The sequence below is a fragment of the Miscanthus floridulus genome, chromosome 11, assembly GCF_019320115.1.
Source record: "Miscanthus floridulus cultivar M001 chromosome 11, ASM1932011v1, whole genome shotgun sequence".
Lineage (NCBI taxonomy): Eukaryota > Viridiplantae > Streptophyta > Magnoliopsida > Poales > Poaceae > Miscanthus > Miscanthus floridulus.
Genome location: NC_089590.1, coordinates 29075929 through 29100459, shown reverse-complemented (window position 1 = coordinate 29100459; position 24531 = coordinate 29075929). Strand labels below are relative to the sequence as shown.

Sequence of the window (24531 nt, the reverse complement as noted above, 5' to 3'; positions counted from 1 at the left end):
TCGCAAGAGCTATAGCTCGCAACTCGGCCTCTGCACTCGAACGAGAGACCGCGGTCTGCTTCTTTGTCTTCCAAGCAAGGAGAGAGCCACCAAGAAAAATACAATAGGCAGAAAGAGAGTGACGATCAGAGTCACTAGCCCAAGTAGCATCAGAGTAGGCTTGGAGTTGAAAAGAGCTAGAACGCGGGAAGAACAGACGACGAGTAATGGTCCCACCAAGATAACGCAAGACACGAAGATGGCTATAATGGACATGGGTGGGAGAAGAAACAAATTGACTAAGAATGTGCACAGCATATGAGATATCAGGACGGGTCACAGCTAGATAGACAAGACTCCCAACAATATGACGATACCGAGTGGGATCGGTGAGAGGTTTACCATCAGTAGCACGGAGCTGAAGATTAAGCTCGATGGGAGTCTCAACAGTGCGATGATCAGTAAGGCAAGAGCGAGCAAGAAGATCCTGAATGTATTTTTCTTGGGATAAGTAAATGCCATCAGAGGTGGAAGAGACCTCAATCCCAAGGAAATAACGAAGAGGACCAAGATCAGACATAAGAAACTGCTCGTTGAGGCGTGCCTTGACAAAGGCAATATACTCAGAATCATCACCAGTGATAATCATATCATCTACATAAAGAAGAAGAGTGCGACCACGAGGGGATGTGTGAATAAACAAGGCAGGGTCATGATTGCTTGGGGAAAAACCAGCAGCAATGATCACAGAGGCAAAGCGCTGAAACCAAGCACGAGGAGCTTGTTTCAGACCATAAAGAGAGCGACGAAGACGAAAACCATGCCATTAGGAACAAGATACCCAGGAGGTGGTCGCATGTAGACCTCCTCACGGAGTTCACCATTAAGGAAGGCATTTTTTACATCAAGTTGAGAAATGGACCAAGCACGAACAGAGGCCACAGCAAGGAGAGTGCGAACAGTGGTCATGTGAGCCACAGGAGCAAATGTCTCATCATAATCACGACCATACTCTTGCTGAAAACCACGAGCAACAAGACGAGCCTTATAACGCTCGAGAGAGCCATCAGAGCGAGTCTTGATCTTATAAACCCACTTGCACGTGATGGGACGAGCATGAGAAGGAAGAGGGACAAGGTCCCAAGTGCCAGTGCGCTCAAGAGCAGCAATCTCCTCAGCCATGGCTAGTTGCCATTCAGGATGACAAATGGCATCATGATATGTGGCCGGCTCAGAAAAGACAGTGCCAGCAAAACCATACCTATCAAGAGGCTTCAGCGAGCTACAATCGCGAAGATTATAATGAGAGGGCTGAGATAAAGAATCGTCAACCGAAGATGGCTCAGCAGGAGAGGAGACATCAGAAGGCAACTCAACAGGAGGCGAGGAATCCAGGAGCCGACGACTGTAGGTGTGAATCACGGGAGGTTTGGAATCATAAATGGACCGAGGAGCATGTGAAGACAACTCAGAGGGCAGCGGAGGAGAAGGTGGAGGAGGTGAAGATGGTTTAGGAGGTGGAGATGGTGACGGAGGAAGAAGCACAGTGGAGATAGGTGTATCAGGAAAAGTCAAGAAGGACAGAGGCTCAACAACGGCCTGAGGAGAAACATCAGAGGAGGGCCGAGGATAGAAGGAACGAGACTCATCAAAAGTAACGTCCCGAGAGATCTGCATACGACGAGCAGTCGGGTCCCAACAATGGTAGCCCTTGTGCTCAGCACTATAGCCTAAGAAAACACACTCAACAGATTGATGAGTGAGTTTAGTGCGTCCACGAGGAGCAAGAAGAACATAGCACAGACATCCAAAAAGGCGAAGACTAGAGTAATCAGGTGGATGTCCAAAAAGGCGCTCATATGGGATGCCACCTTTAAGAGCAGATGAGGGTTGAATGTTGGTTAAATTGGTGGCAGTGGAGATTGCTTCAGCCCAGAAATGAGGAGGGACCGAGGAAGCAATCATAAGAGCACGAGCAGTTTCAAGAAGGTGACGATGTTTACGCTCAGCAACACCATTCTGAGCGTGCGCACCAGGACAAGAAAATTGTGAGAGAGTCCCTTGCTCAGAAAGAAATTGGCGAAGAGCACCCGAAAGATATTCCCCGGCAGAGTCAGCACGAAAAACACGAATAGGAGCATCAAAATGAGTGCGAATCATCCGAGCAAAAGTTTTATATATGGATAACACCTCATTACGATGTTTCATGAAATACACCCATGTGAAGCGAGAGAAATCATCGATAAATATGACATAATATTGATGACCCCCTTTTGAAACAAAAGGTGCAGGACCCCATACATCTGAATGAACAAGATCAAAAGGACGCTGTGACACAGACCCACTAGAGGGATATGGAAGCTGGATCTGTTTGCCAAGCTTACAGCCCTGACACTGATCTAAAGAAACATCACCAGAGACATTTCCTAGAACACCACGACGAACAAGAGCGGATAAGCGGGAACCACATAGATGTCCCAGGCGATGATGCCACTGAGCAAAAGAGGAAGAAGCCGCTGCAGGAGAAGCAGAGCTCACAAGACCGGCAGAGGCAGCGGAAGGAAGAGAAGCCAATCGAGTTCCCAGAGATGCGGAGAATCACGGCGGCGAGGGCCAGTACCAACTAGGAGTCCCGTGCTAAGATCCTGAACACAGCAAGTGTCAGAATCAAAAATAACACGACAACCATGATCAGTGAGCTGGCCAGCAGAAATAAGTTGCATGGTCAAATCAGGAACATAAGAAACATTAGAACATGAAATGAAGAAGAAGAAAGAGTGCCACGACCAACAACCGAAAGAGATGAGCCATCAGCAGTTTGAACAGTGAGAGGAATGGAAGGAGAGCAAATAGAAGAAAGAGATGTACTATCAGGTGTCATATGAAAAGAAGCACCAGAATCAAGAATCCATGGCAAGATACCTGAAGTGGATGGTGGTCTCTCAATAGAAGACTGAGAAGTAGCAGCAGAGAGTACTGGGGCAGTAGTGACAGAACCAGCAGCTCCAGTAGGTGGAGGAATAGGTGGAGGAACAGCAAGACGACGAAGTAACATGAGTATCTCCTGTTGTGCATCAGGATGCTGAGACTGAGCATGTGAGGAACGCCCACCTCGGCGAGACCTGAGACTGAGCCTGCCTCTTCTTCTTGTAACAATGATCCTCATCATGTCCATCTCTGCCACAATGCTTACAATGAAGGCCACCTGAGTTGCGAGTCCCCGAGCCGCCAGAGGCTGCTGAAGCAGGCACTTTGGGAGGAGAGCCAAGAATTCCAGACCGAGCAGCCAGAACTGAGGAGGACGTCGACTGAAGTAGACCAGCAGAACGAAGGCGAGTCTCCTCATTACGAACAGCAGCAAGAGCCTCCATCAAAGACACGCACGGCTCACGAGCAAGTAATTGAGCACGAAGGGGCTCAAACTCAGCACGCAGACGAGTCAGGAAGTCATAGGTGCGACGAAGCTCGAGGTGGCTCTGTTGCTTCCTACAGGAGTCACAAGTGTCCGGGGACAACTGAGGACTAAGAGTGTCAAGCTCACGCCATATTGCAGATAGCTGTCGAAAGAAATCCTCAACTGAACTGTCACCCTGCTGCAACAGTTGTTCTTGACGTAGGGCGGCAATATAAGTGGACTGACCAGAGGGCTCATAGCGCTGACGAAGAACAGCCCACATCTGAGCAGCATGATCAAGCCGAATAACCTCTCCTGCCAGATGCTTTTCCATACTAGCAACAAGAACAGCCCCAGCACGAGCATCTTCATCCAACCAAGTCCGATAAGCCCGAAAATGAGACATGTAAGAGGCCATATCATCATCATAAGCTTCGCGCAACTTCTTTTGTTCCTCTTCAGAATTTTCTAGAGGAATCACCGGCTGCACTGGACGATCAGGCAATGCTGGACAAGGTAGCTCACCACTAAGAAACTCCCAGAGTCGGAGACCACGCATATGCCACCGCATATGTGGAACCCAGTCATGATAATTGGTGCCATCGAAAATCACTGGACAACGCGGGATTTGCGCGCCTCCAGAGGGAGGAACAGGAGGAGATGCCATCTTTCTTTCTCCAGAAAAGCAGAAAGACAGCAGCAGCAAAGCGGAAAAACAGAGCACTCGAAGAGCAGAGTAGAGCAACAGAGGTGGATTTAGCTGTGGCAGAGGGGAGCGATGTGGGAGGATGCGAGAGGGGTGCGAGCTGCGCGGGAGATGAGCGCGCGCGTGGGAAGAGCGGAGCAAGGGCGCGCGCGGGAACGGAGGGACAGAGCGCGCGAGGAAGGGCGCGAGCTACGCGGGAGATGAGCGCGCGCAGGAGGAGAATCAAGCGCGCGCGCGGGAAGAGCGGAGCAAGGGCGCGTGCGGGAACGGAGGGACAGAGCGTGCGAGGAAGTTCGACGGCGGAGCCGCGCCGGCCGCAGAAGGCGCGCGACGGCGGGGCCACGCCCAGCTACGGAGCGTGCAACGGGAAGAGCACGCGAGGGAGAGCCGACGGGCGACGGAGCTCCAGGCAAGCGCAACGGGAAGAGCGCGCGAGAGAGCGAGGTAAACCCTAGACCCTAGGCTCTGGTACCATGTTAGAAGGAATGAAGCTCATTCTATTCCTGGGGGCAACTGCCCAAACATGTACATGAGTTGGGCATATATGCATCTAAGCCCTTATACAAAGAGGAAAATATGGGGGCAACTGCCCAAACATGTACATGAGTTGGGCATATATGCATCTAAGCCCTTATACAAAGAGGAAAATATGCTATACACCATATATATCTAACAATATGCTCTTGTACTCTAGGATCTAGGCAAAACATAGGGTCTTTCTATTGCTCTTAGCACTATTGTTGTAGCTTCATTCTAGCACCACAGTATTTAAGAGATTACACCAAACAATTCAATGGCTAGCCATTTTCCTTTTTCTTTTACAAATATACCTATGATGTTTTGTGTTGCTTCAGTTTTATCTGAGAAAACAACTACTTATTCTAATTTGTGAACAGGACAACAAATACAGAGATATCTTGAAGCAGCAGAAATGTATTCTCAGTTGGGATTGCGAACCTTATGTTTGGGGTGGCGTGACTTAAAAGAAAGTGAATATAAGGAATGGTCCAAAAACTTTCAAGAGGCTAGCTGCTCATTGGACAATAGAGAGGTACTTTTTCTGGTTTAACCATTTTCCTTTAACCTTATTAGTTCTGTCATTTGTCTCACCAACTCTTACTCTACTGTTGGCTAATGTTACTGTACTTCATTATATACAGTTTAAAATTGCTGAAGTTTGTCACAGCTTAGAGCGAGACCTTCATATTCTTGGTGTTACTGCTATAGAGGATCGTCTTCAGGTATACCTTGATCATTAATTACTATCTCTAAGACTAACAACCAGTGGAAACACCTATAGCAATTTTACACTTGCTACCTTGCCTCATAGATTCTTCTGGCTGGCAGGATGGTGTGCCTGAAACCATTAAATTGTTGAGGAATGCTGGAATTAATGTTTGGATGCTAACTGGCGATAAGCAAAATACAGCAATTCAGATTGGACTTCTCTGTAACCTCATAACCTCTGGTACTGTACTATTGCGAGACATTTGGTATCCTTTAAATTTAGCCAGTGGCCATTTGCATCTAACAATACGAGTTGCCTTTTGCAAATGTTTTCTCCACTGGTCTATTGCAATTTCTTGTCGCCTGTGACCGGAAGGTCCCGGGTTCGAGTCGCGGTCTCCTCGCATTGCACAGGCGGGGGTAAGGCTTGCCACTGACACCCTTCCCCAGACCCCGCACAGAGCGGGAGCTCTCTGCACTGGGTACGGCCTTTTTTCTATTGCAATTTCTTGTCCTATCACAGCATCCCTTTGACATTACTCTGTTGTACCCAAATGCCGAGCTCTAAGTTACAAATAGATGATACTTTTTCAGAGTCTTCTGTTAAACTTGATGATATATGAGTAAAAGAAATTAAAAATGTTACCATCTTATTTGTACTCTGCATTCTAGCTTAGTGACATTATGCATGAAATAGATGGTGAGTAATTGTTTGGTTGTTCCAGGATGTCATCACATGGTTTTACTACTTGATGTTAACTATTTAGTAAATTTTTATTTTATATTTATCGACCTGTTAGCGAGATCATCACTTAATATCTCACTCCTTCAGAGCCCAATAGTCAATTGTTGTCTATCAGTGGGAAAACTGAGGAGGACATACTAAGAAGCCTGGAGAGGGCATTATTAATTATGAAGAATACATCCGAAACAAAGGTATATATATTGGATTCAAGTAATTAGAACTTCAACAAGTATTTATCATCCCTTTCTGCTTTTCAGAATGGATATTCAGCTTTAGCACGAGTCAGTCAGATGCAGAAATGATGCTTTGCATCGAACATACTTCCCTTTCCTATTTGTAGGCTCTAGAGGATTTTTCCCTGTCCTATATTCTGTTTGAACTATCTGAACCATATTTGTATCGTATTTTTTAGAATGTTCCTCTTGAGCAAACAAAGAAACTGAGACTATGTTCGATTCTCGTTGATGGATTCTTTGTTTGTTAAGCTTGAGTTGAGTGCCTCCTCTTAATATGCTTATGCAGGACCTTGCATTTGTTTTGGATGGTTGGGCACTCGAAATAATTTTAAAGCATTCCAAGGAGTCTTTTACTAGGTTGGCGATGCTGTCAAAAACAGGAATATGCTGTCGGATGACACCTTTGCAGAAAGCACAGGTTTACCTTTTGTTGTTTATCATCGTTTTTTAATCTACCGTTTGACTTGTACATCAATCCTTAACAAGTGAATGGTCATCAATCTGCATAGATCATGGTTTCGTACCAAGATATTGGATGGGCCTGTTACAGAGAAAATAATGTAGGGGAGACCGCTAGGTTGAGTATTGTGCATGCAGCTTAATATATTCTGTTCAGAAGTACAGATAGTCTTGTAATGGACCTTTGTCTGTTTCTTTTGATCTATCTTGAAACAGAGAAAATTGCAATTATAGGACTCCAAACAACGCGCTTCGCAATTATAGGACTCAAATCGTCGACTTCGTTAAAATGACCCTTGAAACGTTGGCTTCTTGTTTTCCATGACATTAAGTGCATTTCACCTCTTTTTGAATCTTAATACATGTATTTTGTCCCTAAGATGCCCCTTTTGCCCTTCTGCTGTTAGGAACGTTTCATTCACGTTGGTTGGCTGGTGCAGGGCGCTTTTGGCTGGCTGGCCGCCATGTACAGTTAACGTGATAGTCATGCTTGTCAGTTAACGACATATGAACATTCAGATCGATTTCAGAAGGGAAAAGGAAAAAGTTTTGTTCTGCTGTTCAGTTTACGTGATAAGCATGCTTGTCATCAGTTATCATGTGGTTAGTCAGAATTCGTGAATCGCATCACGGCCAAAATGTCACTCATGTCAGGTGGAAGTATCGCGTCTTCCTTCTCTGACAGCACGAATATGCTGCCGAGTCACGGAGCGCCGCGTTTTTCCTCTCTTCTGATTCTGAATCGCTGATGTTTCATCTCTGTGCCACTCGATCTAAGGTTACGGGCTCGCGAGTCCTCTCTGTCGCCTGCACACCCCCCGTACCCGCAAGGCCACGACACCGCGACTGCGCCCTTCCGGTCCGCCATCCACGGCCCCGCGCCTCCGTTCTCGTCTTCTCCTCCTCCATGGCTGGTGCCGGTGGACTCCTCCGTGAGTTCGCGTTGTCCTCCGCGCTCCGCCAACAGTGTCTGACAATGCTGCGGAAGGCACAGTTCACATGTTTTCTGAAATTTCAGCATGTTCAGTTTCAGAACCTGCTGCACTGCAAACGGGGCGGCCAAGCCAGAGCCATCGAGCGGCTGGGGCTGGGGTCGAGCGTGGTCTGCGGCTGGGGCCGCAAGGGCACCGGCGATCGGCGGGAGGTCCAAGTCGTCGGCCTCTTGCCCATCCATGGCGGAGCGTCGAGGAACGGCGGCGGTGTCGGGTCGGGGTTAGGGCGTACGAGAAGGGTAGGCGAAACGATAGGAGGATAGAACGATCAATCGCATGCAAAAGGGGCAGAAGGGCAAAAGAGTCACAAGAGAAGAGAAATACATGTATTTAGATTAAAAATAAATTGAAATACACCAAATGTCATGGAAAACAAGAAGCCAACGTTTCAAGGGTCATTTTTGTAACTAACCTTAGAAATGACGGAAGATATCTCAATTAGTGGAGATGGCCATATATATATAGAGAGCCACATGGGCTATATGGGCCTATAGGATGGGCCTTGATATACACTTAACACCCCCCTTCAAACTCAAGGTGGAAGCGGAGGATCTGAAGCATTGAGTTTGATCAAATGAAGCCGATGTTGCTCTCGAGTTTGGGCTTTCGTGAAAAAATCAGCCAGTTGCAGCTCAGAGGGTACATACTGAAGATCAATTGTCTTCTGATGACAGTGAGAACGAGTGAAAAAGGCATCAACACCAATATGCTTAGTAAGCTCATGTTTGACAGGGTCATTGGCAATTTGTATGGCTCCAGTGTTATCGCACAAAAGAGGTGTGGGTGCATCACAAGATATACCAAAATCAGCGAGTAACCATCGAAGCCATACAATCTCTGCAGTGGTAGTAGCCAGTGCTCGAAGTTCTGCTTCGGTACTAGAGCGAGAGACAGCAGCTTGTTTCTTGGACTTCCATGCAAGAGGAGAAGAACCAAGAAGAATGCAATAGCCTGTGATAGAGCGGCGATCCATGGGGTCACTTGCCCAAGTGGAGTCTGAATAAGCATGAAGCTGAAGTGGACTATCGCAAGCATAAAACAAGCATCGAGATGATGTCCCCCTTAAATAACGTAGCACACGCAGCAAATGGCCAAAATGAACAGAAGTAGGAGCACTCACAAACTGACTTAGAATGTGAACAGCATGAGCAATGTCAGGTCGAGTAACAGTAAGATAAACAAGGCTGCTCACAAGATGCCGATAGCGAGAAGGATCCTGAAGAGGCGTTCCATCAGTAGCACGAAGTTGCAAGTGCATATCCATAGGTGTGGCAGCCGTGCGATTATCAGTAATGCCCGAACGAACAATAAGGTCATGTATGTATTTTGACTGAGAGAGGTAATAGCCATTGGCAGAATGTGAAATCTCAATGCCCAAGAAATAACTAAGAGGACCCAAATCAGACATTTGAAATTGCACACCAAGTTGCTTCTTCACATGGGAAATATGTTCCACATCATCTCCAGTAATTAAAATGTCATCAACATATAGAAGGAGCAAAGTACGCCCACGTGGAGAGAGGTGAATAAATAGAGCAGGATCATGAGCACTAGCTGAAAAACCAGCAGCTCGTATCATAGAAACAAATCTCTCAAACCAAGCACGAGGAGCCTGTTTGAGACCATATAGGGCACGACGAAGACGACAAACATATCCTAAGGGAGCATCAACACCTGGAGGTGGCTGCATGTAAACTTCTTCATTCAAGGCACCATGAAGAAAAGCATTCTTAACATCCATCTGAGAGATAGCCCTGTTTGAAGTGGCAGCCACTGCAATCAGAGTACGAACGGTAGTCATATGAGCAACGGGTGCAAATGTCTCATCATAATCATGGCCTTGAGCCTGCTGAAAACCTCTTGCAACAAGTCTAGCTTTATATCTCTCTATAGAACCATCAGATTTTCTCTTAATCTTGAACACCCACTTAGATGTGATTGGCACTGCATGTGATGGTAATGGAACAAGATCCCAGGTCCCTTGACGATCAAGGGCAGCAAGCTCCTCACACATTGCAAGCTGCCATTCAGGGATGCTGGAAGCTTCTTGATACGTGGAGGGTTCATCAACAACAGCATTCACAGATGGAAAACCATACTTGTCAGCAGGCCCAATAGTACTGCGGTCCCGAAGATTATATCTTGGACCAACCTGTAACTCATCAGATAAAGCTTGTGACTCATTAGCAACATTAGAAACATCAGCAACAGGATCGTCAGGACTGGCCAGGGTGGTAGAGGTAGATGAAGGAGCAGTGGGACCTTTGGGACGACGAGTGAAGACATGTTTAATGGGTGGTTTAGATGGAGGTGGAGGTGGAGGTGGAGGACTCTCATGTGTAGATATCACATGAGGTGGAATGGAGGAGGATGGTGCAGGAACATCACCTCCAGATGAATTAGTAGGAAAACAAAGAAAGGAGGTGGACTCAGTGGGGGAATATGAAGGTTTAGTAGATGGGTTGTAAAAGAAAGGGCGATCCTCAACAAAATTCACATCACGGGAGATACGTATACGACGAGAGGTAGGATCATAACACCGATAACCCTTATGCTCAGGACTATACCCCAGAAAGACACACTCAACAGATTGAGCGGTCAATTTGGTCCGCTCATGAGGGGGAAGCAAAACATAGCATGTACATCTGAAGACTCGGAGATGATCATAGTTTGGAGGAGTACCAAAAAGTACTTCACCAGGACATTTGCCAAACAGTTTGGATGAGGGCTGTCTATTGATGAGATAGACAGTAGTAGAAATAGCTTCGCCCTAGAAATGTGATGGAACAAATGAGGAAATGAGAAGTGTTCTGGCAGTTTCTATGAGATGGCGGTGTTTGCGTTCAGCAACACCATTTTGAGCATGTGCGCCAGGACAAGAGAGCTGAGCAAGGGTGCCCTCGGAGGTCAAAAAACGGCGGAAAATATCAGATAAATACTCACCACCAGAGTCAGAACGAAAAACTCTGATAGGAGTAGAGAACTGAGTGTGAACCATGCGCGCAAAGGATTGATAAATAGAGCACAGTTGAGAGCGATGTTTCATGAAATAAATCCAAGTATAACGGGAATGATCATCAATGAAAATAATATAATATTTATGACCACCCTTTGTAGCAAAAGGTGCGGGACCCCATACATCTGAATGAATAAGATCAAAAGGCCTAGCAGAATGTGAAACACTAGATGAATATGGAAGCTGTATTTGCTTTCCAAGCTTGCAACCTTTACAATGGAAACTAGACTCGACAGATGCATGACCTAGACAACCTTTATTTATTAATGTTGACAAACGGGACCCACATAAATGACCAAGACGGTGATGCCACTTGGCGAAGGACGAGGTGGATGAAGATGCAGCAGATGACACACGAGACGTGGATGTGGCTGAAGAAGGAAGGCGCAAGGTGTCCAAAACGTAGAGGCTAGGAGCACCTTTACGGCGATGGCCAGTCCCAATCACAGTCCCGCTTCGACGATCCTGAATGAAACAAGATGATTCATCAAATCCAACAAAGCAATTTTGATCAGTAATTTGGCCTACTGATAGAAGATTCATGTTCAACTGAGGTACAAGAGAAACATTAGGTATAGAAAAATGAGAATTGCAAAGAGAACCCTGGTGAGTGATGTGACAGGATGTACCATCGGCAGTCTGAACAGAAGCACCATCCGTGACTGACTTGCAAGCAACCAAGTGGGACTGATCAGATGTCACATGGAAAGAAGCGCCTGAATCAAGAACCCAAGACGTCGAGGAAGCACTGACAGGTGAGGCTGCAGCAATAGAGACTGAACCTCTAGAAGTGGAGCCCGTACCACGACCACGGGCAGCACGACGGGCACGAAACTCAGCCAATTTTTGTGGGTGCTGGACAAAACAATTTTCTAGAGGATGACCAGTCCTGCCACAATGCTTGCAAGGCTCTGAAGAGGTGCCTTTTGGTGCACCAGATCTCTGCGAGGCTGCCAACACACTATGAGGCACAGACACAGAAGAAGCAGACAGGGACTGAAGACGTGTTTCTTCTGCAAGTAAATCAGCCAAGGCCTGTGCCATAGTGAGATTAGAGGAATTGTGAAGCAATCGAGTGCGAATGGAATCATATTCTGCCCGAACTCCCATAACAAATCTGTATGTAAGGAACTGCTCAATGAAAGTAAGTGCTGTACAATTCTCTGTAGCTGTGCATTGAGGTACCATGGAGATCAAAGAACCCATCAAACGATCAAAAGCGGAGTAGTACTCATCAATGGACATATCTTTCTGTTCAATGACATGAAGTTGTTGCATAAGAGTATGCTGAAGAGCACCACTATCTTGAACATATCGTTGCTTCAAATAAGACCACATGGGCTTCGCTCTTTTAAACTTACGAAGACTCATGATCATAGTTTGCTTAACACTATTGACTATGGCTGCCATCACTTTTCCATCATTGATTTCCCATGTTTTAATAGCAGCAGCATTACTACCATCAGGGTTACGAGCAGGCAGATCATCAGTCAGATGAAAATAAAAACCAACACCCCTTAATGCAGTCTCAACACAAAAAGCCCACTCTGGATAGTTCTGACCATCTAAAGTGATGTTGATAACAATGGCATTGATCTGTGATGTTGACATGGTTGGAAAGGATACTGACCGCTAACCAACAGGGAGACTGACAGCGAACCAACAGGGAGACTAAAGCAGGGATCAGTCACCACCGTTGCAGAAGCAGAAGTCCTCTGTTTTCTCTGCTGTGCGATCCGGAGGAGATCGGACGATGTGGGACGCGGACGAGTGCGCTGAAGAGGCGGACGACCGTGTGGACCGCGCGGACTTCGCGGGCGGACGGCCGCGGGACTTCACAGGCGCACCGCGCACGGGCGCGAACGTCGCAGGCGGACGGGCGCGCAGGTACGCTGCGGCGACGGTCGCACGGGTGGCGAAGGGCCGCGCGGACGGCGCGGAGCGACAGACCATGACGGCGGCATGGGGGAGACAACTGCGACGGCGGACTGATAGGGATTGGATCGTGGGGGGATTAAAAAAAATTTGATTAGCTCTAATCCCAGCCCTAATCCATGGCTCTGGTACCATGTAACTAACCTTAGAAATGACGGAAGATGTCTCAATTAGTGGAGATGGCCATATATATAGAGAGAGCCACATGGGCTATATGGGCCTATAGGATGGGCCTTGATATACACTTAACAATTTTAACGAAGTCAATGTTTGGAGTCCTATAATTGCGAAGCGTGTTGTTTGGTGTCCTATAATTGCAATTTTCTCCTTGAAACATGACATATGGTATTGTTATATAGCTGTTGGTTGGATAAAATTATGTTGTTTGCATTTGTGCAGCTTGTTGCTATCCTAAAATCGGCTGGCTACCTAACTCTAGCAATTGGCGATGGTGGTAATGATGTTAGAATGATTCAAGAGGCTAACATTGGAGTAGGGATTAGTGGTAGAGAAGGACTGCAAGCTGCAAGAGCTGCTGATTATAGCATTGGGAGTAAGCATACTTCTAGTTGGCACAGATAAATTCTATTTACTTCCAAATATCCGGAAACCTGATTTAATGGTTTTGCTAGCTGGCACAGAAATAGCATATTAGCCAGCTTCAAACAAGTGCAGACTTCTTTTTTGTCCATTCTTGATGCATTAGTGATTTCAATCTTGCTTATCCATCCAAAAAGGGTACCATTTGCTAGATGAAAATGGTTGCAATTATCCTTTTATTTTATTACCCTTTATGCACTTCACCTCCAAATTTCATTATGTATTATTCTCTGTTTGCAGAGTTCAAGTTTCTTAAGAGGTTGATACTAATTCATGGGCGCTATTCATACAATCGAACGGCATTTATTTCACAGTACTCTTTCTACAAGTCACTTCTTATATGCTTTATACAGATTATGTGAGTCTATTCCTTCTAATGCTTGTGCCATTGGCTGCATTTTTCATTACAAGCTTATGCTACTGCTTGGCACTTTGGCATGGGTTTTGTGGGTACAACTGATCACTTGAGTCCCCTGTTAGGTTTGCCTTTTTGTCGGGGCTATCTGGGACTAGCTTATTCAACTCAATTAGCTTGATGGCTTATAACGTTTTCTATACAAGTCTACCCGTGATGACTATAATCTTTGACAAGGATATCTCTGAAACTACAGTTATGCAATACCCCCAGATTTTACTGCATTCTCAAGCTGGGAGGTAATATAAGTTTACCTTTAGTTGCCTTCGATATTTGTGGTAACTTCTTGTAAACATACCATAAAGCTTGTGTGCATAAGTTTTGCTCATATGAGTAGTTCCGTCATCTTGCCAGGCTTTTAAATCCCGCTACATTTTGTGGATGGTTTGGGCGCTCACTATATCACGTAAGATAATGCATTTCTCTGTCCCTTTGTTATTTTTTATCTGGAATTGGCACATCACACATCTTAGTGAGGTGCAACTTTGGGATTATTGAAGGTGATCAGGGAGTTATTCCGTTCAAGTATCTTGTTCTGGTAGCAATTAGTGCAATATCTGATACGCACATTACTTGTCTAATGATTACCTTCTTACTTTACAACTTTTGTTCTCTGATAGACGTGGGCATGCAGATGCATGCTGATGCAATTATGGGTAGATATATGAATCAATTAGTATTATAAGTATATGCTGTGTACACGGTTGCTTCATCACTGTGTCTAGTGCAAATTATAATTCGATCTTTTAATCTTGCTGTATGTGAGATATGAATTTCAACGACCTCATTTGTGCCTTCCAGTCTTCCACTGCATAGGCCTGTAGATGCATTTTGATTTTTGTTCTCTTTCATGAAACTGTTATTGTTCAATTTCAGGCACTCGTTGTTTTCTTCATTACAATAAGTGCCTACTCAGATGAGAAAAGTGAGATGCAGGAACTCTCAATGGTAGCACTGTCCGGATGTATTTGGTTACAGGCTTTTGTTGTTACAATGGATACAAAGTAAGTTTTCATCAGGTTGCAACGGATACATCAGAAATAATTTATTCATGTAGATGAAATGTTACTGTTCTGTTTATTTCCTTCAGCTTATTTGTTCCACGTGTCTAGACTGACATTGTCTTCTGGGTCTTCAGCTCATTCACTTACCCACAAATCCTTCTCATCTGGGGAAACTTTGTGGCCTTCTACATGATCAACTTAATACTCAGTGCCATCCCAAGTCTTCAACTGTACACAATCATGTTCCGCCTGTGTAGCCAACCTTCATACTGGATCTCCATGGCTGTAAGTCCGACTATTGTCTAACCATACTTTATACCATCACAACTACAGCTTTGGCCTGACCGTTATTCATTCCACTTTCCACCGAATGATGGAAACATCTTGTCCCTCCCAGCTGACGGTTGCAGTAGGAATGGGACCGGTGGTGGCTTTCAGATACTTCAAGAACCTTTATCAGCCAAGTGCCATTAACATACTTAAGCAGATCGAGCAGAGCAATGGATCCATCCAAACTTCTGGAAATCTGGAATCGGCGAGAGCCAAACTCACTAATCTACTGACTGGTTCGCGTAAAATCAGGGATTCTAATTATCACCCTCTGCTTTCAGATTCTGCGGAGTCTGCAAGGTGATCCCTTAGGCGGCAGCTAGAACTGACTAGGCTTACCGTACTAGCAAGACAGTCATACAGACGACAAAAAGTGAACTGTAACAGAATTATGTTTATTATACTCAAAATATTTCGTCAGGGTCAAGCTAATAATTGGTTTATTCATGTACTGACGTAACTTTGGTTCCTTTCAGATGTAGTACGTCCATGTAGCAATATTGCCTTTGTTTCTCAAGTTCTCATGCAGCGGAATCGATCAAGATTATTGCTTAGCATCTTGACAGTGTTAAGTTCCAAGTTGCGGATAATTCGACCATATTTCTCAGTCTGCCCTGTGGCACCGTCTGTCCTGTCGGCCTGTTTGAATTGCTGCTGCTTTGGGGTACGCACAACTCTTAACTCTCAAGCGTCCGATTTTGACTGTAGGAGCGCCTATCTGACATGCGTAAGACTGTCTCCAAAAACAGGTAGCCAAATCGAGACCCATTCATCGATTTAGGTCACGCATAGTAGTCCGACTCCGACACCCAGAACCGGTCTCCTCCAACAGCGTATGCAAAAGTAGCAATCCCCCACCGCGAGCACGCAACCTCCGCCGGCAAGCACGAGCACACAGGAGCCCAAATCGAGCTTCCCTGCCTTTGAATCGACTTTCCCCACCGCCGATTTGAGCTATCCCGTCCCACGTGGGATGTAGCTGGAGGGGATGAGGGAGCGGAGCGAGGCGAGGTGGTTCATGAGGCGCCGCCGGTTGCTCTCCGCGGCGATGTGCGTCATCCGCTGGCTCTCGGCCTCCTCGGGCTTCCTGCGCTTCTCCGGCGGCGGCGCGGCGCGCGCGCGGGGCCTCGGCCGCTTCCTCCGCCTCTCGGTCCTGCTGGCCACGGGCGCAGACGCCGCCGCCGCGGGAGCCACCACCTGCGTGACGCAGCTCTCGAGCAGGTCGAGATCGGAGACGGCTCGCGCGAAGGCGTGCCGCTTGCGCCTGTCATGCTGCTGCTGCTGCTGCTGGTCCTCCGCCTCCACCACGACGCCCGCGCCCTGGAGCAGCGCCAGAAAGGGCATCTGCGCCGCAGTGGCCGCGGTGCTGGTGCTGACCGCCTGCTGCTGCTGCTGCTGCTTGTCCGACCCGTCGCCTGCGCGCTACCGAGCGATGGGAGGAAGGGGAGGCGCGGCTGGGCGGCAGGCGTGCTCCGGCGTGCTGGCGGGCGACCAGGAAAGCGCGGGCGAGCCGGCGTCTGGGAGAGCGCAGAGATTTGCGTAGCGAGGTCGCAGGTGACGCTTTTTTGCGTTTCCTTTGCGCCGGTATCCAAAATGCGTCGTATGAATGGGTGATCTGTTGGAGCCAGAAATCTGATAGGCAAAGCACTGTGCGAGACTTATTTTTGGATTTGGGTAGCTTTGTTGGAGTCAGTCTAACGTCTAGGTGCTGCTCTCGAATCTAATGTTGGCGCAGGCAGCTTTCCCACACTGCCAGCCAAACAGACCCGGGCAAATCTCCTATGCCAACGGCCCAACTTTCCGCTGCAGTCAGTGCCCCGGCTTGCGCAGCGCAGCGGTGGATGTCTGGAAACAGAGGTGCCCGCTGCCCGGTCTACCACGACTCCCGCCTCGCTGCGCCGGCCGCCGAGGCTCCGAGCCAAGTAACTCCCGTCCTGACCCTAACGGCGAATTCACCCCGCGGAGCTCGCGGCGTCCGCTACATGCTCGACGGAATGCCAGGCAAGCAGGGTCCAGGTTTCTCACTCCCTCGTTTTTCTGCTGCCTTTTTTCTTATGGGTCTTGTGCCTGGCACCCGTCGCTATGGCTGCGCCTGTGCACACGATACCCAAGTTGTGTTTGTATAGACTCGGTGGGTTCCATTGTATTTTCACTCAAACTAATGGTATCCCTGATGCTTGAACTGAGTCCATTTGTCGTAACTAAAAGAGTAAATTGTAAGACCGGTTCTTAAAGTATTAGATGAGTTTTGTTTAGGTCCTTAAACTACGAAATCATACATTTAATTTTCTAATGTATTTAAGTGGTTTTATTCAGATCTAAAATAGACATGACGTGTCGTCCACGTGGACATGATTTAAGCGTGGCAAGAATGAGGAGTAGCGCTGCGCTGCTATGCTCTTCCTCACTGTCCTGTTCCAGAGCCCCGTCATTGACATCGACGAGCTTCGCCCGTTAAATTCGCCACCGTCGTCTCACCATTGTCCGGTTCCCCTCCACTCCAGTTGTGCCAAGGCCTTCTCCACCCTCTCTACCAGATTGCGTCGCTGCTCATCCAAGGTAGAGGCCCCTCGGGCCAAATCTCGGCGCGACAGCCGCCGTGGCCGCCGGACGCATGCTCGCCAGTGGTCGTCCTCCCTCAATCTCGCTCTGCCCTGACTGGAGGCGCAGGCCGGAGGAGAAGAGATCACGGGAGCCCCACCGCCCCCACGGCGTGAGCAGTGCACGGGCCGGGACCCTCTGCCCCCGTCGAAAGCCGACGCCGCCCTCCCCGTCCAACCCCACGTCCCCACCCCACGCGGCCTCTGCTGCTCATCTATTTGGCATTGATGCTGCAACTGCAACTGCAACGCCGCCGCCGCCGCCACCACCTCCTCCTCCTCCATCCGCAGCCGGTCCTCACTCCTCTGTCCTCCTCAAAAGGCTCCCTCAAAAGTCCCAGAAAAGCTGCCCGCCGCTGTCCCAGAACAAGTGAGTGAGTGAGGGGAGCTCCAGCCTCACAGTCCCAGAAAAGATGCCCGCCGCTGTTCCGCGCGTGCGTCATGGAGTCCTTCAGCTTCCTCAAGTACCTGCGCGGCGGCGTGGTGGCCGGCGCCCAGCGCGCGCCTGCGGTCGCAGCCGCCACCACGACCATCGCCGCGTCGGCTTCGGCGTGCGAGGACGGCGGGGGCGGGGACGGCAACGACGACGACGCCTCCTTCTTTGACCTCGAGTTCGCCGTGCCCGGCGACGAGAGCGCCGCGTCCGACGCCGAGGAGGAGCGGGTCGAGTTCAACTTCGCCGTGGCCGCCGGCGAAGACGTCGTGGCGCCCGGGGCCGCCAAGGCGGTGGCCGTCGATGCGCCAGCCGCGGAGGCGGAGACCGAGGCCGAGGCCGCGGTGGTCCCACCGCCGGCGACGCTGCTCCGTCCGGCCACCAGGTTCCGCGTGCTGCTGCTCAAGCTGAGGAAGCCCAAGGCCCCAGCGACAGCGGACGGTGCCGGGGCCACGCAGGCACCGAGGCAGCAGCCGGCGGCGAGCCGGTTCCTGATAAAGTTCCGGGTGGAGGACGCGCCGCTGGCGTCTTCACGCGCGACAACAGCTCGCGCACCTCGGACGCCGTCGCTCTGCCTCGCGCCCAGGCCGCCGTGGGCGAGCGCCGCTACGCTTCGCCCGCACGCCGCCGTGGGCATGCACTCGGACATCGCTGCCCCGTCGCGCACGGCCATTGTTACCATACCACCGCCTCCACTTGGCCGTGCGGATGCTCTGCGCCGCCGTCGCTTAAACGCGCAGGCACGGACAGGCCTCTACCGTCCATCAATTGCGCCGCCACCATGTTGCCGCCGTCCGACGCCTCTGCTGCCGCCATACGCCATGTCCACGCTTAAATCATATCCACGTGGACGACCACGTCAGCTTCTAACCCTCCTCGTGTCTATTTTGGACCTGGATGAGATCACTTAAATACATTAGGGAACCAAACGTGCGATTTCGTAGTTTGAGGACCTAGACGAAACCCGCCCAATACTTTAAGGACCAGCCGTGCAATTTACTCTAACTAAAACATACTATTCCCTGCAGAAGTGGCAGATTGAACAAATTGGCGTTTCTTTGTCATGGATTCGTTTTTCCTTGTTGACACCTTCATGGAGTTTATATGCTACAGAGAAGGGTTGGATCTAGTACATACAGGTGACTATCATATTCACTAGTTGGTCAAATAAAATTTCACACATTTTCCCTGTGCCATGTATACATTTTGGATCACGGATTTCAGTATGGCCCTTTTATCTGTAGTATGCAAGGAGGTGCAAAAGGCCTGCAGGTACAACACCACACGTCTGTAGGTCAGAACAAAGGATCATGGGCTCCACAAGATAATGAATCAACTGAAGAACTTGAAGCTGGCTTTGCAGTTACATGAGTTGATATCTCAGAAGAGGAATGGCCATGCATCTCATCCTGTTTTTCTTGTGGTCAAGACATGAAGGTAGGTTGATTTTTTGAGATTGATCTGTGCTTTCCTCAAGAAACATTATCATATTTTCGAGATTTATATGCAAACTATCATTAGGACTCAACTATGTAAAGTCACCCAAAAGTTTGCTGGTTTGATTGCAAGATGTTGTATCGTCAGGGATAAATGTGACTGTCATATTTAACAGAGGGCTCCACTAAGCTATATGTGTCCGTTTTCTACAAGGGTATAATTGAACTCTTCAAGAAAACTTACGGCTTAGAAATAAACATGCGGACTGGATTGCAGAATACTATTTCTGTTATTTTGGCCATACCTGATAAATACAGTACAAAGTCTATATGTTTTGAACCACTGTACCATCTACGAAGATGTATGGAACATGGACAACCTTTGGCCAATCCGACCCATCTTTGGATACCCTAATAATCAGATCTCCAGTACAGTTTTCAATTGCCAACTTCTGAAGCTTTGGAGGAAGAGCATCCGGCAATGAGTGTAGGTTGTGCAAACCAAGAAGTACTAGTTCCTCGATGGATGACAGCCAAGGAAGAAGGGAGGTGTTGCAATGTGAGGCTGCCATGAATGTGGAGGCACTTCAGTGAGGTCAGTTGCTGAAACCACAGGTCTTGCTCCTCTGAGAAATTTGTGGTGTTGGGTATGTTGTACATTGTCAGTTTGCAAAGTGATGAGAGGTTTCCTATCATCCTGAGGTAATCTCCATTCATCAAGCTATCATCAGTTCTGAGGTGGGTTAGAAGTTTGGCACCCTGCTGCTGCTGCTTCTCATGCAAATTTTGCCCAAGGTTAGCTGAGACAGAGGAAGCAGTGTCACTTAGGAGTTGAGGACAACCCTCCACTCGTGCGCTTCGCAGTTTGCAAAAGCACTGGAAACCATCAACCAAACGTAGCCCTTCACATTTTATGAGCTCAAGATTTTCCAGGGACTTGAACTGATGCGCGGACAGTACAATGCTGTGTTGGCAGTACTCGATATTCAAGGTTGTTAGGCACACCAAGACTTGTAAACAGTTTGGTAATTCTAGGATGTAGTTTCCAGGGTTGGAGATCTTCAGCTCTTTCAATGCAGATAAGTGTGGCAGCCGTGGGAATTGTCTCAGTGATAAGCAGTTTACTAGATGAAGTTTCTTAAGGCATCCAAGGAACAATGATGATCCATAAACATGAGCTGCTGCTGTTGCTTCGTCTGGCTCTGTCCAATCCTCCAATTTCTCTAACCAATGAAACTCCAACTCTTCAAGTGATGGGAAACCACCAAAGGATGTGCCATCAATATGCTTTACCGACGGTAGCTTTCTTAGACTGAAAAGTTTGAGCAAAGGGAGATGGCCTAATGGGGGAAGGGTAGACAAGCTGCGGCAGCTTTCAAGATTTACATGTACGAGATTGGCCAGGTTATCCAGCTGCAGCATCCAGTGAGGAAAATTTTGGTCCTGGTAGAATTTGATGGTTAGTTCCTGTATGTTTCGGTGTGGCTGCAATCCTTCAAGAACAAACTTGGGCACCTTTCTCCCTTCAATCACCAGGCTGCACAGGTGCTTCTTGTCCATCATTCTTGCTTCCATCGCCTCCTCCTTACTTCTCACGTTCTCGAGGCCGCGAATGCATAGTTGTCCAGTGAGCTCCTGCATGTTCTTCAACTCTCTTATCGTGAATCCTTGCCCCTTTCGAGCGATGAAACTATCCAGTCCTTGAAGTTCAGTGAGCTGTCCGATCCCTGGAATATTTGAGAGTGCTGAATTATCTACAAACAGATGTCGCAGCAGGTTGCTCAGCTTGGTGATATTTTGTGGTAAGCTGTCAACATCATATCCCCGAAGATGCAAAACTTGGAGATTAACTGGGAGATCCTTAAACTTTGTGATCCTTGTAAATGACAAATCTAGGAACCGTAATTTTCTCAAACTCCTAGCGTTATTGGGCCATCCGCTCCCTAGAGCTTCGACATATGACAAGTCCAGCACACGGAGGCTTGGTGAATTCCTTAGCATGCCATCAAGAAGGGGGAAAAAATGCATCATTTTCAAAATGACCAAATAGTAGGAGAGTCCGCAGATTTTTGTACTTGTGCAGCTCCTGGCACTGCTCCAAGCTACCAGTCTGCAAGGACAAGTGACGAACATTTTCCAGTGCTTGGGAAGAAGCTCCCCCTGCTCTTTCATCATGGAGGAAGCATTGGTCCACAGAAACGGCAATTACTAAACCACGCACCAAATCATGCATGACATACTTGTTGTCGACAATTGTGGGTTGGAACAAGGACCTGTCCACGAGCGCATCGAAGCATTGCCTCCCAACATCTTCTGGCTTTATACCAACTGCAATGTGTTTTCGCTGTATGAAATCATGAGCAATCCACATTTGAACAATCCTTTCCTTGTCAAACAGGTAGTTTCTAGGAAATATCGAACAGAAGGCAAAGCACTGCCTTTGTTGTGGTGATAGGTGCTGGTAACTGACCCTGAGGTAGGGTAGAATTTCCTGCAGAGCATCACTCAAGTTCCACCAGTCACTGTCCACAACCCTTCTCCAGTTAGCCTGGGAGAATCTACATCTCAGAATGTTTCCTATTACTTTCGCCGCTAATGGAAGTCCATCTAGCTTCATTGCAATTTCTCTACCAATAGATAGCATGTCGTGGTTGTCTTCTTGTTGGGCAACTTCCGTGCCCCCAAATGCGTAGTACTGAAAGAGAGGCCAGAAGCTCTCCAATGGCAAAGCTTTCAGTTGTATGGGACATACTCTGGCGATTGTTTGTGCAACCTTTTGGTTCTGAGTTGTGACAAGGAGAACACTGCCACATTGACGTGCTTCGTCAGATAATACAGTGAGTAGGGTGCTCCATTGTTGGCATATCTCTTCCCATACATTGTCTAGCACCAGAAAGAATTTATATCCTTCACAGATCTTGCTACGGAGCTTTGTGATGGTGGCTTCCATGCTATCACAGCTATCCAAACCATTGTCCTCATATCCATTGAAGGAAAACAGGATCTATTGCAAGGTTCTTTTGAAGCTGAAATGCTCTGAAACATAGACCCAAGCTCTCCGCTGAAAGTGTTTCTTCACCTCTGCATGATTGTAGACAACCTGGGCCAGTGTTGTCTTTCCGACTCCACTCATACCGACTATTGGGAGGACTATAATGTTGTCCCTAGCTGCTCTTGTTTTTCCAGTTCCACCGCTGGATCTTTCATGATCATGTGATGATGATCCAATAATCATCTGCAGGATAAACTCTGTTATCTCTTCCCGGCCAAACACCTGGATGTCTATGGGAAGCTGAGAGGTGGCCTCTCCAGCAACTCTTGCCTGCTGCTGGTTTGCTTTGTAATCATCCAATTTGAGGAGCTCAAGAAAAGTGTTCGAGGTTGCACAGAGCTGGGTAAGGGTTTTTACTACTTGCTCCAGCCTAATCATATCTCTATCAGGGATGACCAGATTTTTCAGAGACCTAAGGGATGACACTATGAGCTCGCTCACCTTGCGCTTGCCGGTGATGCTTGCCTCTTCAACCTGGAATTCGTCAAGTGCATCCTCGGCTTCCTGAGCCGTGGTATGTAAGAGCCTCAGCCATTGAACCAGGTTGGTGTTCGTGATTAGCCAGTTGTCTGCAGCCTCGCATATGGCCTTCACCATGGTCAGCTTGGTCTCCAGTTCGCTCAATAACTCCTTGACACACTCTTGCATATTGTAGTTGCTCTCAAGGCACGCAGCAGCCTTGGAGGCTGCGCCATCCACGACAGCCGACAAGAAGCCACTGGCAACCAGCTTCATCGCCGCTGCCATCTTGATATACTTTGGGAACTCGATCAGGTGAAGACCTGAGAAGTGATCTGTAATGACCTGAACTTTGTGCAGTTAGGTTTGCTGTTTCAAGCATGTACTAATAATATCTTGTGTTTGGTTGAACCACGTTATCTAGTGGAAAATTGGCAGTTATATGTGGCGACATGCCTTGACTAGTCTGTATTTTGGACAGGTTCCGGTGGACGAAGTGTCAGCAGCAGTGAGCTGTTCTTTGAGTGTTCTTCTAGCATCACGTGGTGGTTTATGCTTGATCTTCAGTGGACAGTCCAAGGCAGTCTTTTTCAAATGGTAGCTGAGCAGAGAAGGTCAACCCAATCTCTTTCTTCACGGGAGATCTTTATAATTGCTGCCTGGTGTATATGGAAACAGTGTAATGCCTACGTTTTCAATAATAAGTTGCCGTCAGTTGCTACATGGAAGTTGCTTTTCACAAGTAAAGTTAAACTTCTTATGTACCGTATCCCAGCTCCTCTTCAGCCCATAGCTATAGCTATGAATTGGTTAAAGAATCTATAATATGTTTGTTTTTCTCCCTTATTGTTTAGCTGTCTTAGCTTTGTAATTAGGTAAGTCGTCTCTGGTTAGCTTCCTGCTAACCTTCTTCTACATGTCCTTTTCTCTTAATAATGCACTGGGGAGCTTTGCTCCACGGTTTTTAGTTATAAAAAAAAAGTGTTGGCAGTGTGGCTAATTTCGTACATTGCATGGAGCGTTCAGTAGTCCCTGATTCTTCCTAGCTACTGACGGTTTAGCTTGCTAGCCACTAGCCAGAAGCATAGTCCCAATAAGGCACAGAGCCATTCGGGAATATACCTCCAGATTCGAGGATGAGCTTGTCCCCTGAAAAATGAGTTACTAGCTCGTCTCTCATGAACGTCTTCGTCCGTTTGCTTGGCCGTTCTCTCCTCTGACCCTCCGGCGCCATCGAGCGCCATCCACGCCTCGTCACACCGCCGTTTGCTCCCCTTTGCACAGATATCCTTCCTTGGAATACTTTTCTTTATGAAAGGAACCTAGGGGGAAAAAATTCCACACGTTATTGCCCACCTTTCCACAGACATGTGCGAGATTTCTAAAATTTAATAGTGACATGTGTGAGATTTCTAGGTTTTAATAGTAAAGTAACTTCCTATGATCACGATGGTTCTTCCCTTCTACCCTATGTCTAAAAGGTGACTGTTTGAACCGGCTGACTACACAACAC

The 24531-nt window shown here is 47.7% G+C and overlaps 2 protein-coding genes and 2 pseudogenes across 11 annotated transcripts in view; 2 read left to right on the top strand and 2 right to left on the bottom strand.

The window, feature by feature from the left end:
- Positions 1 to 15485, top strand: part of LOC136494720 (phospholipid-transporting ATPase 2-like) — a 30423-nt gene extending 14938 nt beyond the window's left edge. For 3 of the 6 annotated variants that reach the window (XM_066490896.1, XM_066490898.1, XM_066490899.1), the window contains 13 exons: positions 4976 to 5130; positions 5240 to 5320; positions 5427 to 5547; positions 5683 to 5788; positions 6167 to 6242; positions 6574 to 6705; positions 13089 to 13242; positions 13530 to 13647; positions 13770 to 13943; positions 14059 to 14110; positions 14581 to 14708; positions 14843 to 14993; positions 15106 to 15485. In XM_066490896.1, coding sequence (XP_066346993.1) covers positions 4976 to 5130; positions 5240 to 5320; positions 5427 to 5547; positions 5683 to 5788; positions 6167 to 6242; positions 6574 to 6705; positions 13089 to 13242; positions 13530 to 13647; positions 13770 to 13943; positions 14059 to 14110; positions 14581 to 14708; positions 14843 to 14993; positions 15106 to 15342 — 1685 coding nt within the window. In that variant the 3' untranslated portion in view covers positions 15343 to 15485. Of the gene's footprint in view, positions 1 to 4975; positions 5131 to 5239; positions 5321 to 5426; positions 5548 to 5682; positions 5789 to 6138; positions 6243 to 6573; positions 6706 to 13088; positions 13243 to 13529; positions 13648 to 13769; positions 13944 to 14058; positions 14111 to 14580; positions 14709 to 14842; positions 14994 to 15105 lie in introns of those variants that run through there. The other 3 variants (XM_066490897.1, XR_010768682.1, XR_010768683.1) reach the window with 3 other exon arrangements.
- Positions 15486 to 15815: 330 nt separating this feature from the next.
- LOC136491742 (uncharacterized) lies at positions 15816 to 17470 on the bottom strand (annotated as a pseudogene).
- Positions 17426 to 23968, top strand: LOC136494721 (uncharacterized). Of its 5 annotated transcripts, XM_066490905.1 has the most exons (4): positions 17426 to 18929; positions 19100 to 19210; positions 19316 to 19508; positions 22749 to 22879. In XM_066490905.1, the coding sequence occupies exons 1-2, from the start codon at positions 18080 to 18082 to the stop codon at positions 19111 to 19113; spliced, it is 864 nt and encodes a 287-aa protein (XP_066347002.1). In that variant the 5' UTR covers positions 17426 to 18079; the 3' UTR covers positions 19114 to 19210; positions 19316 to 19508; positions 22749 to 22879. The 5 variants fall into 5 exon arrangements, with proteins under 5 accessions (XP_066347002.1, XP_066347000.1, XP_066346998.1 ...); XM_066490903.1 differs by lacking the exon at positions 22749 to 22879 and adding an exon at positions 23500 to 23968 and having other exon boundaries at positions 17426 to 19210; XM_066490901.1 differs by having other exon boundaries at positions 17426 to 19210.
- LOC136494719 (putative disease resistance protein RGA1) lies at positions 19834 to 23306 on the bottom strand (annotated as a pseudogene).
- Positions 23969 to 24531: the final 563 nt, after the last annotated feature.